The 20,069-nt window shown below is 34.9% G+C and overlaps 1 protein-coding gene across 1 annotated transcript in view; it reads left to right on the top strand.

The window, feature by feature from the left end:
• LOC121415740 (solute carrier family 12 member 3-like) overlaps positions 1-20,069 on the top strand; it is a 50,797-nt gene that overhangs the window by 21,713 nt on the left and 9,015 nt on the right. The window contains exons 7-17 of the mRNA XM_041609066.1: positions 1,770-1,880; positions 6,873-6,984; positions 7,571-7,698; positions 11,076-11,279; positions 11,684-11,791; positions 13,364-13,487; positions 14,143-14,244; positions 14,760-14,915; positions 16,685-16,784; positions 17,548-17,659; positions 19,876-20,010. Of these exons, the coding sequence (XP_041465000.1) occupies positions 1,770-1,880; positions 6,873-6,984; positions 7,571-7,698; positions 11,076-11,279; positions 11,684-11,791; positions 13,364-13,487; positions 14,143-14,244; positions 14,760-14,915; positions 16,685-16,784; positions 17,548-17,659; positions 19,876-20,010 (1,392 nt within the window). The remainder of the gene's footprint in view (positions 1-1,769; positions 1,881-6,872; positions 6,985-7,570; positions 7,699-11,075; positions 11,280-11,683; positions 11,792-13,363; positions 13,488-14,142; positions 14,245-14,759; positions 14,916-16,684; positions 16,785-17,547; positions 17,660-19,875; positions 20,011-20,069) is intronic.

The raw sequence follows: 20,069 nt of genomic DNA, 5'->3' as shown, positions 1-20,069 counted from the left end.
ATTCAGTCCCCCTTATGATCTCGGCCGTCGATCGTGCGAAAAATTGAAAATTACCCATGGCATAATCTACAAATCTATACAGTCAAATTCTGTGAAAAATCTCAATTTTTGCAAATTATTTATGCGTAAAATTAAAAAATTGCTCTAATTAACTTAATAATTCCCTAAAATGCTAATTTTCTGTTGAACAGACTCTAAATTAGGAATCTGATCAAAAGTACTTTTAAGAAATAGTTTTTAAAAAATCACATTTATTTTCTTACGTATTTTATTGTTTTCTAAATTTCTTATGTATTTCGTAGTTCTTACTTGCTGTTTTTTATTGTTTTTTCAACAGAAATTTTAATCAGTCAAAGGACAAATAATGATACATGTACTGTACATTTATGAATTTTGGCTATGTACAAACAATATTTGCATTGGATTTGTACACAAATTCACATTTTTTAGCAATTTTGGGTCTGCATGCACTTATGAAATGTTGCATAATTTCGGAACCGCGTACTGAGGGGTCTCAATTTTGGTCTCAAAAGTTGTGCGAGACTTGAAAGTAAAAAGTCAGTGAGCGATGCGGTCAAAAAATGTCGAGCGGGGACTGAATCAGCCCCCTCCCCTTTCTTTAAGGGTTAAAGATGAGATCGCTATCTCTTCATCAGCCATATTTTATATTCAAATATGGAGAATGCAATTCCTTCATATGTACATGATATGTTTCAAACACTAAATTCGCTTTGCATCTGAATATTCAAAATTAACTTCACTTCACACAAGTCTATTTTTAACCCACAGTGCTTTCTGAATCAAATAGCCCCCCCCCCTCCACTGAACTTACATGTATGAATTGAAACAAGCTTGATATTCAGATTGCCTGAAAGGCATTATAAATCCAGTGATAACTAAAGGATTCAGATCCCTTTCTGAAGCTTTTATGATTTGAATAGTTACAGTTTAAATCCCTGTAATAGATACCGGCTGATGCCTATCAACAACGCAGGATGAGCTTGTTATCCAACATCTTTCCTGCTAGATTTTTCTCTTCCCTTCTCTGTCAAAATTGGATTAATATGCAAAACAAATATAGTAGACCTTCACAGTACTGTATTTTAGTTGTTTTTTCAAGTCCATGTGCAAAATATTATATTACAGGATAGGACGGCTAATTCATGATTTTTTCTTTAAAGTAATTTTCCAGTAGTGCAGTTTTTTTAGAATCATGAATGATCTTTAATTTAGACTACATTATACATGTTTTAAAAATGAAATATCAAGCTGATAATGTTTAAAAACGAAATGTGTTACGTACATGTATGTGAAAAACGTATGAGTGATTTTTCACTGTCAAGTTTTCTCTGTGCCAATCAACAAAGGATTTGGAGGAGGCGCGATAGCTCAGTCGGTAGAGCGGGGGTTTTGTATTCCGGTGACCCGGATTCGATTCCCAATTATGTTATGCTAGTGCCCTTTGGTAAGGCATTAATCCTCATTATACAAGAATTTATGCTTTCTTTCTGAAAAATATCACTACCATTCAGTAGCTAATGATAGTAGTCAGTGAAAGTCACTATTTATTTCCTGAAATATCCCCAAGACAGCCATATTTTGTCTTTTTTCATACCTGTATATTTCTTTATTAAAAGAACGTTCAGTTCCCCAAAAAATCTTTAAAAAATCAATGCGGTGTGAAAAGTACATGATACTTTAATTATTCTTTGATTATTTTTACAGAATGATGTGATGAATATCTTCATTATTTACTTTTTTTTGTTCAGGAGTATGATGCCCAGATGGTAAGCCTGGTCAATGATGTCAGGATCATCGGTATGATCACCATTGTTATCCTCCTTGCCATCCTCTTTATAGGCATGGCATGGGAAGCTAAGGTACTCTTAATTATATGATCTTTTTAATTGATAACGGTCCTGTTTCATATATCTTGTTATATTATCACATTTACAATAACAGTTGAGAGCTACTGAAATCCATAATCAAGGCTATCACGCTATCTTTTTCTTGGTGGCTCGATCAGTAAAATCATCAATGTCATATTTTTTTGTGGCCCGCAAAACAAATTTTGTGGCCCTAGAGCAATCAAAAACATTACAATTTATTAAAATCTTTGGTAGCCAAAACTGGACCACCAAGTCTGGGCTTTTACAGAATTTTGGTGGCCGGACTCTCATTTTTGTTGCCTCAGGCCACTGCTAATGTCGAGCCCTGCCATAGCAGTTGAAAGCTACTGAAATCCTTCATTCTGATTGGTTGATAGTAAAGTTGTTATAGTTATTGTGTTAATAACAATTCTTTATCAAGCAAGACAGATTGTTCTTTCTCAAATTGGCAATGCTAATTCTTGTGACAAGGCGTGCCTGTAAATAAAAAAAAATAACATCATTCACACTGTTAAAAGCAACATTTCCGAAAAAGGACTGGGCTATTACAGAAGTATTGAGGACTGGGGGCTACCATTCACGCGATCGCTCCGAAATTGGCACGCACATTATTTTCAACCTTAACTACAAGCTAGTACCAAAAAATTATGAAAATAATTATTTTTTAAATTTATCTATTATGAATAAAATATGCAAATTTATTCGTGAAAAACATTACTGGCATATTTTCTTTGTTTTTTCCAGATGTCATCTTTGTATTCTGTTTTAAAGGTTTCCACAAAGGAAGATTGCAAAAGCCAATGTTTTTCTTTATTTCTTTATTTTTAGAATTTCTTATGCGTTTCTTTGTTTTTTCATTGTTTTCGTGTGGAGTTTGATACTCACCTGATTGGTTCATAAAACTAGCATAAATGTCTAGTCTAGTCTTCTTTACAGTCATAATCATGTTGTGCTTCCTTCATTTGTGTCAATAGTGAGACGAGTATTAACAGAAATATAACTAAGCCAAAAGAATTTATATCCCATTTCTCCCTGTCACTTTGTCAAGACATTATCGCATGGCTGCTTTATAGTCCAGGATAGAAGAGGCATAACCTTGTTTCTTTATGATGGTTTCTTGTCAATTCGAGGGTGCTGATTACGAATCTGAATGATGCCACTCGTGTAACCTTGAGCATTTTCCGCAAATTGGCAAAATCCAATATGGCCGCCAAAATATGCAAATTACCCATGAAAATCATAAAATTGTCCGCACATTGGCTGTGAAATGCATGAAATTGTGTGGCAGGAGTGAAATACAATCTTAAAAAATAATTTTTGACAAAATATTTATCTTCCTGATATTCAAAATGGCCGCCATAGGCCATTGTTTACACTATCATGTACAATATGAATAGGGAAAACTAATTTTCACAAAAATGAGCACTAAACTGCAAAAATCGCGATGTATGAAGAAGTAATATATGCAAATCATCATTACTAATGAGATATATTACTTATTATGTCAAATATGGGAAAATTGCAGTATTTTGATATCTAAAATAGCCGCCACTGGCCCAAACAGTATTGCGTACAATGGCAATGGGGGCCAAAAAATTCTCAAGAGTGATCACTAAAATGCTTATTATGAAGATTAAACAGTTGGAATACTGACTATAAACATAATTATTAACGGAATATATTACTAATATGCCATGTATGTGGTGAATGTTGTATTCTGATATTCAAAATGGCTGCCAAAGGCCCTAAAAGTATTATACAGAAATGAGAAATGGGAGAAAAGAAATCACAAGAGTGAGCGCTAAAATGCATATAATGTGATAAATTAATTGGATACTGTCTAAAAACTTATTTTCTTACGAAATATATCATTCAGCTTGTTCAGGTTTTAAGTTTGTGTTAAATATTGTATTTCGACTTTCAATATGGCCGCCATCGACATTAACCGTATTATGTACAATGCAAAGTGGGAATCCAATATTCACAGGAGTGAGTACCATAAATGCACGTAATAGTGATCTATGAGTAAAATATTGTCTGAAAGCATAATTTCTATTAAGATATATCATTTATTCTGCCAGTTAGGTGATAAATACGGTTATTTTTAAGTTAAAATGGCCGCTACAGTCCCTTACAGTATTATACACAATATGAATGGGAACAAATCATTTGAACAGAATTTGGCTTTGCTTGGTCAAATGGTGATGTATGAGTGGAATGTTGTCTGAAAACATGATTTATAACAAAATATATCATATCTTATGTAATTTAGGTGATAAATACTGTATTTCAACATTCAAAATGGCTGCCATATGCCCTTTTTGTGAACATGATTTGTCTCCACCCAAAATGTATATTATACGATAAGTGCCTATGGTGGCCATTTTCAATTTAAAAATGCAGCATTTATCACCTTAATTACACAACATTATGATATATCTAGTTAGAAACCATGGTTTTAGACAATTATTCACCTTTACATCACAATTCACAATTATATGCAATATTTAGAGTGAAGCAAAGCCAAATTCTGTCAAAATTATATGTCCCATGTTACAATGTACACAATACTTTTAGGACCTATGGCAGCCATTTTGGATTTCAAAGTACACCATTTATTACCTCCACCATGTCCACGACCAATATGTGATGTATTTAGTTAGAAATAATGTTTAAGACAATATCTTTACCCATACATCATAGTTATATGCATTTTATGATTCTCACTCTTGTGAAAATTAGTTTCCCTGTTCGCATGTTACATAAATTAGTTAGGGCTTGTAGAGGTTATTTTGAATGTCAAAATACAGTATTTATCACCTATATGAAAGAAGAAATGCGATGATTAAAAAAAATGTTTTCAAACAACGTTTTACTCATACAACAGGATTATATGGATGTCATAGTCAAGCAAATCCAAATTCGTACAAAATTATATGTCCCAATGCACATTGTAGATAATACTGTTAGGGCCTATAGGGGCCATTTTTAATTTCATAATACAGTATTTATCTCATGCATGACAAAAGAAATGATATGTCTTGCTATAAAACATGATGTCAGACAATAATATAGGGGAAGGCGGGGTAAGTTGAGCATAGGGGCAAGTTGAGCCACCAGCCCCAGGCCAATAATGAATGAGTCAGACATTGTGGTGGTGTCATGTATTGATGACCCATAGCATAACCCCTAACCCCACCATATTGTTTTCAACTTTGAAACAAAAAGTAGTTTTTTAGAGGGAAAAATATGAATTTCAGCCAAAAAAGTAAAAAAGAGTGTGAAATAGATAACTGCTTTATAAACACACACGTCTTTAAATATAATAAAGACATGATAACAACATTATTAGTCCAGATATGGATCTTCATTCTTGTCATAGTCTTTTATATGATGGATGCATAATAAATGTGTGGATACAAAATTATCGCACTAAGTTCGGACTGGGGTAAGTTGAGCCAAACAGCATGGGGCAAGTTGTGCCATGGTAATTCCTATGGTAATGTATCTTAAAAAACAAACAAACCATAAAAATCGATTGAAATGCTGGCTGAAAGGAGTAAATTTACATGGCTGCTCTTTTCCTTTTAAAGAATGTTAGTATTTATAGAGAATTAGCAAGTGAAAAGACTTTAAACAAAAAATTGACATGCTGGTTCTCCCCTCATACATTTTGTACATAGTTTTTGTGGCTCAACTTACCCCAGAAGGTGGCTCAAACTTACCCCATATATGGGGCAAGTTGGGCCATTTGACATCGTTTTTTTTCAAAGGTCACGATGACTTTCAGTGTGGGGATAGAGAGTTATATATAGGTGGAAAATATTTCAGAAGAATTAAATTTCAAGGCAAGGTACTTATTTCGACAAGATTATTAATCATATCAATTCTAACATGCAAAAAGCAAAAACTGTCACAACTTACCCCGCCTTCCCCTACTCATAGATCACAATTACATGCATTTTATGTTTCTTACTCGTGTTAAAATTAGTTTCTCTATTCGCATTGTACATGATGAATATAGGGGCTATGGCGGCCATTTTGAATTTCAAAATACAGCATTTACCACATAAATGGCATATTTACAACTATGTTTTTAGTCAGTATTCCACTCGTTTATCTTAATAATATGCATTTTAATGCTCAATCTTCTCATTTTTTTGGCCCCGGCCATTGCCATTGTACATAATACTCTTTGGGCCAGTGGCGGCTATTTTAGATATCGAAATACAGCAATGTTCCCATATTTGACATAATAAGTAATATATCTCATTAGTAATGATGATTTGCATATATTACTTCGTTCATACATCGCGATTTTTGCAGTTTAGTGCTCATTTTTGTGAAAAATAAATTTCCCTATTCATATTGTACATGATAGTGTATATGATAGCCTAAGGCGGCCATTTTGAATATCAGGAAGACAAATATTTTGTCAAAAATTATTTTTTAAGATTGTATTTCACTCCTGCCACACAATTTCATGCATTTCACAGCCAATGTGCGGACAATTTTATGAATTTCATGGGTAATTTGCATATTTTGGCTGCCATATTGGATTTTGCCAATTTGCGGAAAATGCTCAAGGTTACACGAGTGGCATCATTCAGATTCGTAATCAGCACCCTCGAATTGACAAGAAACCATCAAAAAATATTGTATATATAAAAAAACAAGGTTTGGTCAATTTCCTATGGGGCCTATCCTGGACTATTATGCCAATAGAGCTTAAAATAGTGCTACAAACTATGTAACTGATGAAGTCGCGCCCATGACTTTGCAAGTATCTTAATAATTGTAGCTCATTTTTATAATGCTGATTGTGATAATTATTGTCTGTCATTTGTTTTTCTTTGGGGGGAGGGTTCTTTGGTTAATCCTATCAAAACATTTTACAAGAATGATTTTGTGGTCATTTTATAATAAAGTTTTGTTTTTCTATCTGATTATGAATACTGTTATATTGTGATGTTTTGAATACAGGTTCAGTTAGTTCTTCTTGTGGTTCTTAGTATAGCTATTTTCAACATGGTTGTTGGTAGTTTTCTTCCGGTGACTGACGCTAAAGCTGCCAAGGGGTTCACTGGGTACAAAAGTAAGAATTCATCTTTATTCTTTGATTTTCTCCTTTGCTTTCTTCTCCTTCTCCCCTCCATAGCCATTTCTCCACATCGCTTTGTTTTCCAGTATCATAATCGATTGAAGTGTTTTTATACAATGATGACCACAGTGATGCTGATGATGCAGATGATGATGATGATGATGATGATGATGCAGATGATGATGATGATGATGATGATGATGATGATGATGATGATGATGATGATGATGATGATGATGATGATTATGACAGTGATGGTTGGGTGGTGGTGGTTGTGGTAGTGGTGATGGTGATGGTGATAATGATGCTAGTGATTAAGTTTCCTGATGATGATGATTATGAGGCGTGATGCTGATTATGAGGCATGATGATGAAAATAATGCTACAAAACAATATTCATCAAATTTGATATTTTGTATGACTAGATTTCAACTGAATTCTTATTGTAACTTCACAGATCATTATCCTCACTGCTTACTATTAAATGATCTGTACATTATCATATTACACAATTTACATAAATCTTTCATTTTGTTGACAGAAATTATGTTTATATTTTTTTTTATATTCATGTTTATAGAGGATGTCTTTGTAGAAAATCTAAAGCCCAGCTTCCAAGATGGAGAGAGTTTCTTCTCAGTCTTCTCCATCTTCTTCCCAGCAGCCACTGGTATCTTAGCAGGGGCAAACATTTCAGGAGATCTTCAAGTAAGTCGTTAATACCCCCAATGGTGGTCAGGAGGATGAGTAAGATAATGATGATGATGATGATGATGATGGTGGGGTGGTGGTGGTGGTGGTGATGATGATGATGCTAATGATAAACTTTCCTCTCAATGATAATTATAGTGATAATGATGATGCTAGTGATGATGATGCTCGTGATGATGATGCTGGTGATGATGATGATAATGATGATGCTAGTGATGATGATGACGACGACAACGATGATGATGCTGATGATGATGCTTGTGATAATGATAATTGATGATAATACCCTGCCAAATGGTGTATCATGGTAATAATGGGGATTTTTTTTAATATCCAATTAATGTGTGTCTGTAGATTGTTAGGGGGTATGAGTTGAGGTTCCATAGTCCCAAGTTCAATTGGTTGAATGATAACAGCCTCTTGGCTACTTATCGCTGGAATACTCCTCAGAAAGTGGAGATCGTGCATACACTGCATGCAGGCCAGCCAAAATTCCCATTGCCAGTAGAATTGCATTCTCTGTATGCAGACAATAAGAAGCACTGTATGAAGTGGAAGGTAAATATTATCATCAAAGACCCCTATAAGGCTTATTGTACTATTAACCATCTTTTTAATTATTTCATAATTGAAGTAATTTCCTTTGACCACCTGAGCCTTATAATCACTGCCATAAAATATTTTGTGCCTGTTAACCTGTATAGTGATTTTTATATATTTTTTTTGGGGGGGAGATAGTTATAGACATTTTGTAGTACATGATACTGGATGCATTTTCATAGTGCATGTCTCAAGGTGCTGGGTTAAACACTCTGCACAGCTCTTCAATTCTTTGGCGAGTAAATCATTTCTTTTTTTCTACATTCAGCTTAGAGAGTTTGAAGAAAATTCCATGAGACTGTGATCATCAAATTTTGTTGGTCTTCATGCTGTAGTATTAAAGCTGTTTGTAATTAATTAATATCGGCGTAGAGTGACTTTACTAATGACTTGACTTGAATATGACTCGTCTTTTGGTATTGTCAAAGATTTTTAAAGAAAAGATTGTAATTGATAACAAACAGTGTTCTAAAACACAAGCATGATCTAAGACATTATGATCAGACTCCAGTTGAACTATGAAAGAGTATACTTTGCATTATTTTTTTTAGAGGAATACAGTTTTAATCTTCATACACATGTGTATGAAAATATGGAAGTGTGGAACACATTTCAACTGATTACATGATGTAGCTGATACAATTTGGCATATCAAAGCCATTCTTGAAGTCATCTTATTAAGAACAAGGTTTATGATATATTGCAAAGGATAGTAGCACCCAAAGCTCCTTGTATTATAAACAAATATTGGTGATGTTTATTACACAAAATAAATTTCCCTGTTATTCTACAACAATATCCCATTGCATAACAAAACTTATATCATTCCATTGTATGGTTATAACTGCCAATTGTTTTCATATGGGGTCAGACCGGTTTTATCAGGATGTGATGGGATATTTCGGATGTTTTAACCCTCTATGATTACAGACAAAGGAAGTAATAGAGGAAGAGATTGAATTGGGTGAAAAGATCGGGACTAGAAATATAAAGTTCAGACCAAACACTTTTGTGTGTATACCTACATATAATTTTCATCCCACATACATTTAGTAACAATTCGCAATTACTTAATAATCACTTGCAATTTTGTAATTGACTTTAATTTGTTATAATGAAAACAGAATTTAAAAAAAATGCTTCCTTTTTCCGAATATTTTGTGCTACATGTAATAATTTCTTTCCCTTGGAACTAGGAATCAACAATATTTGTCACCAAATTGTTTTCCCCGGGGCTACTCTTTTTTTTTAAGCTCACCATTTTTACCACCCAAATTTTCTATATGTTACATTGTACATGTATATTGTGGTTTATATCGAGCCCTACATGTGTAGGACTTTAGGAACTTTTTTAGTGTTCAATGGCTTTTAGGGACTTTTTGGTGTCCAGATCCCTCATATAATGTTTTCTTCGATTAGCGTCTCCTTGATGTAATGCAAATATACAGACTATCAAATTTGCTTTCTTGCGTCCAGAAGAAGCATTAGCATGAAATGGTTTAATTATTGCCTCGTTAGGTCCTGGATTGGTACGGGTACGTGTAGTTGAATCATTCAGCAGCACCTCATGTGAATCTGAATAGGTGAATAAGAACCGGGCATACTGGAATGTGTCATCTTTCATATTTCTTGTATCCTGGATTTATACTCCATTGGTTGCTTTCAGGCATGAGATAATGTCCTGATTTTAGAAAGCTTTGTCAAGTTCCTTGGATTTTTTTAAAAGTCCCTACGTCAATTTTTCGGAAATAGCAAATTTTATCATCATTAAAAAATTAAGATTTTTGTGATTGAAGATTTCATTAGGTACATGTATCCTCTTTTTGTCCTATTAAAAAAAGACGAATTGCATTGATATCATATATAAGGTTGTTTACATCTCATGATCCATAATGCAATATTAGGTTATTCTTAGAATGTGAACTGGACTCATGTAGGGTTCCCATTGCAGGTATTGTTGGGCGTGTTCAAACCATTGTTCTTCGCTGTTTGATTGCAACATATACATGTGTACATGTGTGTTTGGCATCCATGTGATAATCATCAGAACCAAGTGTGTGTAATCAAATGTTAGGTGTCTGCCTTGCCAGGAAACCACACTACCAGTCATGAAAGTGCACAGGAGGGAATGATGGGAAAAAGATAATCAGCGATGGTTTCCTAAAAATAATAATATAATGATTATTCTATCACATGTGCATGCTGTTGCGGTGTGATAGACATGATTTATTGCCGAGTGCACCTGACTGATATGTATTGTAGCTGTGACTCAGAGGTTTTACAGGTGCCTGGTATATTATAATAGCATACATGTACATAGTAGGTCAGGATTAATGATAGTCCTTCTTCATCATTATTAATTGGTCTGTTTCACATTTACATACCGTGTAGCATTTACATTTTTTCATTGTTTATTGCGCTGTGTGATTGATGTACTAGTACCACATCTCTTTTTTTTTTCTTAAAAAAATAGTTACATGCATACTTTTAATTGTAAGCAATCATTAATATCAGAGTCCATCCCAACTTCATGCCCACGCAACATTCTGCCTGTTTATATTTTGAATAGTGAATGTAGAATTGTAATGCTATTATTATTATTCTCTTTGTTTCTTCCTTTCTCTTTCATCTCACTCCTCATTCTTTGTTATCTTATTCTCTATCTCTCCCTTCCGTCCCCTCTCTTACCCTCTTATCCCCCTTTCCTACTTGCCCTCTCTTCTATCCCTTTCTCTCCCCCTTCTCTCTCTCTCTCTCCTTCACTCATCTCACAGGATGCCCAGAAGGCTATCCCCAAGGGAACATTGTTGGCCATCTTGATCTCCACCATCATATATGTTGGTCTTTCTTGGATCATCGGTGGTTGTATGATCAGGGAGGCTACAGGGAGTATTGCTGATGTCATCGCTGGCAACGTCACTTCGGCTTGCCTGAATGGGACCATGAACTGTGAATATGGGCTTGTTAATGACCTGGCTGTAAGTGCATTCAAATTGTTATTTTAGGTGTGTTGTTTGTCAAAACATTTATATTTTTTATGTTTCCTGTTCTTTTAATGTTAATTTCTATTAAGGTAAATCCATTGCATAACCCAAAACTGGTATAGCCAATTTCGTCTATAGGTAATTATTTACCTGAAAGTTACTACATTTAGTAGCTGACAGAGACAACATAAATTACTCTCTGGTCATGTTCTTGTGGATTCCTGCAGATAAGCCCTGGGATATCATCAATTTACTATGTCTTCTACCACACTTTACCCAGGGGATGGAAGTGTGTTCCCAGAAGGATTTTTGTACTCTTTTAAAAGGACATTATGTAAGTTACTCCACCATTGTATAATCTGAATGTAGCGTTTCTTGTTTCTTTTATCCATATCCAGGCAGCGAAGGTCATCTCTGGCTGGGTGCCTTTGGTACTCGCTGGTATCTTTGCTGCATCTCTCTCCTCCGCTCTAGCCAGCTTGGTCAGTGCTCCCAAGGTGTTTCAGGTAAGAGGGCAGTGCCTTTCTAAAATCTCCTTCAGATGTGGTAGGGCAAAGCCAGCTTATTTTTAATATGCTTACAAGTCCAAGATCTAAAAACTATCGAAAAATATTGAGTGAGCACCACTTGCTTTTGAAAACTTAGTGAAAAATGGTTTGCGCAGAACTTTGAAATAGCTATGCGAATAAAAGTAAACCTTTATCATGAAGAACACGTAGAATTTAGCAAGTAAAATTGATTTTAAGATATCTTTGACCTTTTTTAACTTCGAAGAGTGCATTGCGCCCCACCCCACTCCCCCACACACCATCAAGACGATATTTGATTTACACTGAGCTGTGATTTACATAAAATGAATTAGGCTTGATTTTCATTTTGTTAATCATTGTCAAGCTTGGGAAAAGTGTGGAGAAACAAGTATTAAATGAAAAATTAAATGTCAACCCACTTTAAATAACAAAAACTTAGTGAAAAAGTGCTGGAGATGTCTGATGTAAACTTTTGTTTAGATTCAGTTATGTCCTCAGATCCAGCTGGCACAAAAAGGGTAAAAGTTGTGCTTACTAAGTGTTGAAATTTCAATTTGGGTGGCAAATTTGTTTAAAAATGCTTGAATGTGTCTGTTTTATCTTAATTGACTAAAAGTGCAAGGGAAATGTAGGAAAAATGTGTCGCAGGGTAAGTTTGATTTCGCCCTTTCCCCTTGACACTGCGTGAAAACGAGCATTTCTGCGCAAACAGATTTCTGCGAGCTTTACAAAAATAGACAGTGCTCACTCAAGTGTAACATTCTGTCAAAACTTTTACTTTCATTGGATAGATGAGACCCAAACCCAAGATTATATGTGAAAAAATTACCCACATGTTGTATATTTTTTGATTCCCAGAGCTTTTTCAAAGTGTAAACTTTTTTTTGATACGCACTGTATATCTACTTATTAGCTGTAGAACATTTGAATTTTTCGAAGTGAACTGAATATCATGATGTCATGAAATTTTGTCTGTGCGACCATGGATATTAAATATCTTACCTATACCTACATGTATCTTACCTTCAGGATTTAATAATGAACTCATGTTTATCCATAGACAATAAGTGGGATAGTTTATTAGACAAGTCTGAACACTATTGATATCATGTATTTGTTGCATATTTTTAACAAGCCTGGACATTTTGCATCCTAACATTGACTTACAAGAATTTATCCCATTCTCAGTATTTACAAATTGTCATGTGTGTCATCCCATACCCAGGTAGTCGATGGTAATAGTTTATTATGTATTTGCTTGACTGGCTTACAGATGATGTACATGTAGGAATTTTCAATCAATGACAGTCCTCAAAAATATCTTTAATGAATCATTGATGGTGATACCTGCTCAGATAAAATTGATTTTCTTTTAAATTCAATATATCATTAAAATATCAGGTTTTCATTTTAGATTATGAGAATTTTCGGTGATGATCAATTTCAGCCATACTGTTTCAAACTTGGTAGGATTCTGACTAGAATTACATTTATTATAGAGAAATTTACATGTAAAGACAATTCCTGTATTTTGTTTGTACTATTCAGGCTGTCTGCAAGGACAAGATCTTTCCAAAGATTGAGTACTTTGCTTATGGAGTCGGAGCTGGTGATGAACCAAAGAGAGCCTACGTTCTAACCTTCTTCATTGCAGCTGCTTTCATTGCTATTGGTACATTGAGAAAATTATAATCTCTTTATGCCTTTTTTGTGCATGCTATTATGGCATATGTCAACGGAAATGAAGTATTCTTTACATAATGAACAATTGTCGATGCATCCATTATTTCATCTGATGCATATACTTTTTAATACTAAAATGACCACTACACTCTTAAATTATTAGTGTGTTGGCTCAGTTAGTAGAGCATCCATCTCACAACAGGGAGGTCAGGGGTTCAAATCCCGGCCACATCGGACCAAAAGACGTAAAAAGATGAGAGTTGCTGCTACCCGGTTTGCCGTTCTAGAGCAACTTCAATCTGGCGCTGGACAGTGGCTGCCAGGCCCACGATCAATTGGGCAAAAATAATTTTCGGAGTATTTTTATTTCAGATTTCATTTGAACAGTAAAGTTAGGATTTTCAGCTTTTCATTATCCATCAAACTTGGCAAGTTTTGAAACATACATGTTAATTTGTATCCATGTATGCAGTGTATCGCAAATAAATAATGATCTTTTAGAAGACAAATGTAGGACAACGTAAATGGTGGTGTTTTCAATGCGAAGAAGAAAGGTTAATCAATTAAGATTTAAAATAAGTCCCTGTTATAAAAGGGATACATGTACATAATTTACTTTCTTTCATTTTTTCAATCTATTATAGGTGATTTAAACACGATAGCTCCACTCATCTCAAACTTCTTCTTGGCTTCCTATGCTCTCATCAACTTCTCTTGTTTTTCTGCTTCACTTGCAAAGTCTCCAGGTAAGTTATACCTGGTCTGATCGTTGGTTCATATGTGTACCTGTGTTTATAGTATTTGGTATCTAATGACCATGCTTGGCCTTTGACTCTAAACTGTGTAGTTTGTCAATCAGTATAATTGGATTCACTACTTATCATTAATATTGCCTTAAACCATCTGTGCTTCTATGTCAGCAATGGATTCAGGATTTTATCAAAATTTTCATCAATTTACTGGGTTTTGTATTTTTTTCCTCGTAAGAAAAAAGGGGGGAAATTACATTTTAATCAAAATAAGGTCAACACAACAACAAAAAATTCTGAAGAGAAAAAAAAGAAAAAAATGGATGAGTCATTGCATTTTTGTATCATCAGTATCTGCCACTGACTTAATTTAAACTTTCTACATGTATTTCTACTGCCATTATATCCATCTATCCAGAGGTCAACACCTCTACAGATTAAACCGTAAAGTAAAATGATGTCTGTTTAATTTGAATATTGCACTTATAATTTTTTTTTCACTTTGAATCTAGGCTGGAGACCTGCCTTCAAGTATTACAACATGTGGGTAGCCCTGTTGGCGTCAGTCATCTGTGTTGGGGTCATGTTTCTTATCAACTGGTGGGCCGCTCTCCTTACTATAGCTATCATCTCAGGTCTATATTTGTATGTTCACAGCACAAAACCAGGTTTGTATGCATCATGGTTTAGGCAAGCAGGCCTTGAAGGATGAAAACTTGTGAAGAGGGATGAGGCTTGGTCAAAGATTTTGATGGAGAAAAATTCTCCCAGGGAGTGATGATATCCTCTATTGTTTTATCGTCTTTTTTGGGGGGGTTGAAGAGCCCCTCCCACTCCCCCCCCCCCCCCATTTAGTAAATTCTTGATCTGCTTCTGACTGTATGAGTCTTTTAGCCAATATTTTGCAAACATATTTCCACAATTTTTTACATATTCACAAAAAGTTTTTATAATCATGATGCTGGATTTACTTTCATGTTAAACAAGGGTTATATACAAAAGTGGTATTTTGGAGTTATTGGACTAACAAAATTAGCAGAAATAAAATCACTGTCAAAGTGTTATAGAAATACTGTACATGTAATACTGTACATGTATGCATCATTAATGAGTGAGAATTACATGCAAAAATGTTGACATGTCCAAGGCTTGGCCAAGGGAGTGTGGACTGTTTCAAAATTACAAGTGTGTGTAATCATTACAATGCCAAAGGAGAATGATGTTTATTATCTGTTTTATAAGATAGTGATATGAACCCTGGTTATTTGACAAACCGCTGTGTCAAAACCATGCCCGACTGGAGAACTAGTTATTAGTACTGGTCATCAGCAAATTTCCTGTTTTAGCTGAAATATGACTCGTCACAGGGTAGATATCAACCAATCATTGTATTAGGATCCATACCACCATTTTGTAACACTTTCACTTCATACATTTACTTCTGGACCCCTACGAAAAACTATGGACCCCTACGAAAAACAGCATGTGCTGATAGGGTGTTCCATCCCACAAGTGGTAAATAAATAAAAAAAAAAAAAAAAATGTAGACTGTTCAGAATGCAACAGAAGGATCAGCGGCTTGTTTAACCCTAAATAGACTGGGCAATTTCGACACCTAAGAAGACTGGGGGGGGGGGCTGATTCAGCCCCCCCCCCTCCTTATGTTCTCGGCTGTCGATTGCGACAAAACTTGGCACGCGTGTTACCCATGGCATAATCTACAAAACTACAAGATCAAATTCTGCGAAAAATGTCATTGCTAATTAATTATGCTAATTTATGCATAAAATCAAAATTTTGCTTTAATTAACTAAATAATGCCCCTAACATGCTAATTTTTGGTACACAGACACTTTATATGAATCTGATCAAATGTACTTCAAAAAAAATTCAAAATCACATTTATTTTCTTATGTATTTTATTGTTTTTTAAACTTCTTATGTATTTCTTTGTTTTTTGACTTTCTGTTTTTTATTGTTTTTCCAATGGAAATTGTCAGGGACTTTATTTGGACCATAAATATGATGGAATTAATTGATTTCAATCAGTAAAAGGAAAAATAATGATACATTTATGAATTTTGGCTAAAAACTCTATTTGCATTGGATTTGTACACAAATTCACGTTTTTGTGCAATTTTGGGTCTGCATGCACTTACGAAATGTTGCGTAATTTCGGAACCGCATACCCGGGGGTCGCAAATTTGGTCTCAAAAGTTGCGTGAGACTTGAATGTAAAAAGTCAGTGAGCGGCACGGTCAAAAAATTTCGCACAGTGGATTTATCACGACAAATGTCGAGGGCCCCGCCCGCCAGGTTTTTTAGGGTTAACCCTATGACCTCTATACTCGAGCCAGCTAGAAGAGGAACGATAGAATATTCAATTATTTTTGGTTGTTACGATTGATTAAATTTGGTTGTTTTTTTTTTATAACAGAGGTAAACTGGGGAGATTCCAATCAAGCATTCCTATACAAGAGAGCACTCCAGACAACTATCAAACTAGGCAATGTACCTGAACATGTCAAGACATTCAGGTAGGTTACAGGGAGTTCTTTTTTGTGTGTGTGTGTGTGTGAGAGACATATTTTTTGTTAAACGTGCACATGTTGGTACGAATAATATCTATTGTATTTTCATTTCTTTGAAGTTCAATAGAGCTAATTTTGTAAAAAAGGTTTATTCTGGGTCTTGAAGTGCCACAGGGTAAATTGAAATCCTGACTCCCATGTGTAAAGTTGGGTGCCTGAGACCACTCAACCATGGCAACTCCACAACCTCAATGTATGTTACAGTTGACTCACAATCAGGTGTCGTGTTATTGCCATACATGTACATGTAGGTTGATCGGTAATTTGTACTTTAGAAAGACGTTCATTTGTTCATTCAGTGCTCTATAGGCACAAATACTGTCATGGACTGAATGAAATGCATTTCTTTTTAATGATTTGTTATGTGTACTTTTTTTATGAAATAACATTTCATATTACCTGTTTAAATCTACATGTATAGCAAATCACAAAGCATGCTTGGTCTTGTCAGACTAGCATATTGTACAATATTTATTACTTTTAGTGTGAGTCATTATATCAAGAAAAGAATTTGCTATTATAAAAAAGAAAATCCAATATATGTATTTCAAAAAATAAAATAACTTAGAGAAATAGAATTAGTCATTGAGATGATAAATTACCTTTTCATTATTCCAATTTTCCATCACCATTATATAAATTCAAATTTGAAAAAAGTGAAATTGTCCTCTTATGTAAATACTATCATTTCATTCATTACTTTTTACAGACCTCAAATTCTACTGCTGACTGGGCCACCTAACTGTCGTCCAGCCATGCTTCATCTATGTTCACATATCACCAAAAATACCAGCTTGCTGCTCTGTGGAAACGTCATTTTAGTAAGTAATTCTACATTATTTTACCTTGAACATATATGCACATTATTTTTTTTTAATAATATTTCAAACATTCTCACTCAGTTTTTGAGTGTTATGAGTAAAGAATATTCTGTCTCTTCTTATTGGTCTTACTTCTAAGAACCTGTTGAAAGAAAATTAGTGTGAACCTGCTACATGAACAATAGCTTGCAAAATATGTCTTGCCCATTTAGAATTTCAAGGAGATATTTTAGTCATGTAGCATGGTTATATTGCCTTGGTGAACAAGAAAAATTCATGAGAAAACATTTTTAGGAAGTTGGTGGATGAAATTATGTATTTAAATTTGTCAACATATTTTATCTGCCACCGAGGCATTGTAGCCCAGTCGATTAGAGCTCCTCTTTTAGACACGATCGTCTCTTTAAAGATCGTGGGATTTCATTGTGAGAGTTCCAGTCCCGTTCATGCCGGAAAACATGTAACAAAAGATGTTCTGTGTGACGATGTATTCAGTGCACTTGTAAATGCGCTTGGAAAACGCTCTGTCCATCGAAAGAACGTTCATGCTGGTCCCGTGTATTGGAGAGCTACAACCTATGTACATTAAGACCAATGCACTATTTGTCAAAGACTATGGTGTTCACCCGGTACCCGGTAAAAAATCTTCAGAAGGTCAATTCAATCTTTGAATTCAATTGCCTTTAAACACTATGATCATAGGCATTAACAGAAAGACAAGACAGGGCAGGATTGAAAGATTCATTATTTTATTTCTTTTATCTTGCCTGCTGTTACATACTTTTGAAAATGATGTTTGTTGAATGTGTCTTATTTGAATTTCAATAATGTGTAATTTTATATAATGGAATGTGCAATATTCTCTCAACGGTTTTTGTCTCACCTGCGAAGCAGAGTGAGACTATAGGCGCCGCTTTTCCGACGGCGGCGGCGACGGCGGCGGCGGCGGCGTCAACATCAAATCTTAACCTGAGGTTAAGTTTTTGAAATGACATCATAACTTAGAAAGTATATGGACCTAGTTCATGAAACTTGGCCATAAGGTTAATCAAGTATTACTGAACATCCTATTAAAGTTTCATGTCACATGACCAAGGTCAAAGGTCATTTAGGGTCAATGAACTTAGACCATGTTGGAGGAATCAACATTGAAATCTTAACCTGAGGTTAAGTTTTTGAAATGTCATCATAACTTAGAAAATATATGGACCTAGTTCATGAAACTTTGACATAAGGTTAATCAAGTATCACTGAACATCCTGCATGAGTTTCACGTCACATGACCAAGGTCAAAGGTCATTTAGGGTCAATGAACTTTGGCCGAATTGGGGATATCTGTTGAATTCCCATCATAACTTTGAAAGTTTATGGATCTGATTCATGAAACTTGAACATAATAGTAATCAAGCATCACTGAATATTTTGTGCAAGTTTCAGGTCTCATGATTAAGGTCAAAGGTCATTTAGGGTCAATGAACTTTGGCCAAATCGAGGGTATCTGTTGAATTACCATCATAACTTTGAAAGTTTATTAGTCTAGTTCATTAAACTTGGACATATGAGTAATCAAATATCACTGAACATCCTGTGCGCATTTCAGGTCACATGACCAAGGTCAAAGGTCAATGAACTTTGGCCGAAGTGGGTGTATCAGTTGAATTACCATCAAAACTTTGAAAGTTTATGGATCTGATTCATGAAACTTGTACATAAGAGTAATCAAGTATCACTGAACATCCTGTGCGAGTTTCAGGTCACATGATCAAGGTCAAAGGTCATGTAAGGTCAATGAACTTTGGCCATGTTGGGGTTTTTTGTTGAATAACCATCAAATCTCTGTCAGTTTATTGGTCTAGTTCATAAAAAGTGGACATAAGAGTAACCATGTATCACTGAACATCTTGTGCGAGTTAGAGTAGTATTCAAAGTCAGCACTGCTGCTATATTGAACCGCGTGATGCAGGTGAGACGGCCAGAGGCATTCCACTTGTTCTATCAGGGCTCGCATGCCTCTGGGCAATAGTACTGAATTTTACTTTTGCGAGCCCTGGCCCATGGAAAAAAAAACGTTTTCTTACTCTTTTCATTTCTACTTTATCCATATTCAATTATCCATTTTCAAATTCTATTTATGTAATTACATTGTACAATTTTTGTATGTTTTTATGGCTAAATAAATAATATTAGTAATTTAAATTTGTCTGTCTTTCCTGTAGGGTGAGCAGCCAGAAGTTTTTAGACAGCTCAGAACAGCAGAATATGAGCAGTGGTTGAATTATAAGAAGATCAAAGCATTCCTTGCCTTCACTACAGCACCTAACCTCAGGAAAGGCGCACAACAACTCATGCAGGTAACACCCCCCCCCCCCTCCTTCAGTTGATAGCCAATTGGTCTTATGCTACTTGGTCC

Source organism: Lytechinus variegatus, chromosome 5 (assembly GCF_018143015.1).
Source record: "Lytechinus variegatus isolate NC3 chromosome 5, Lvar_3.0, whole genome shotgun sequence".
NCBI classification, from domain to species: Eukaryota; Metazoa; Echinodermata; class Echinoidea; order Temnopleuroida; family Toxopneustidae; genus Lytechinus; species Lytechinus variegatus.
Note: the sequence above shows the minus strand (reverse complement) of the source record. Positions and strands in the feature narration are given on the sequence as shown.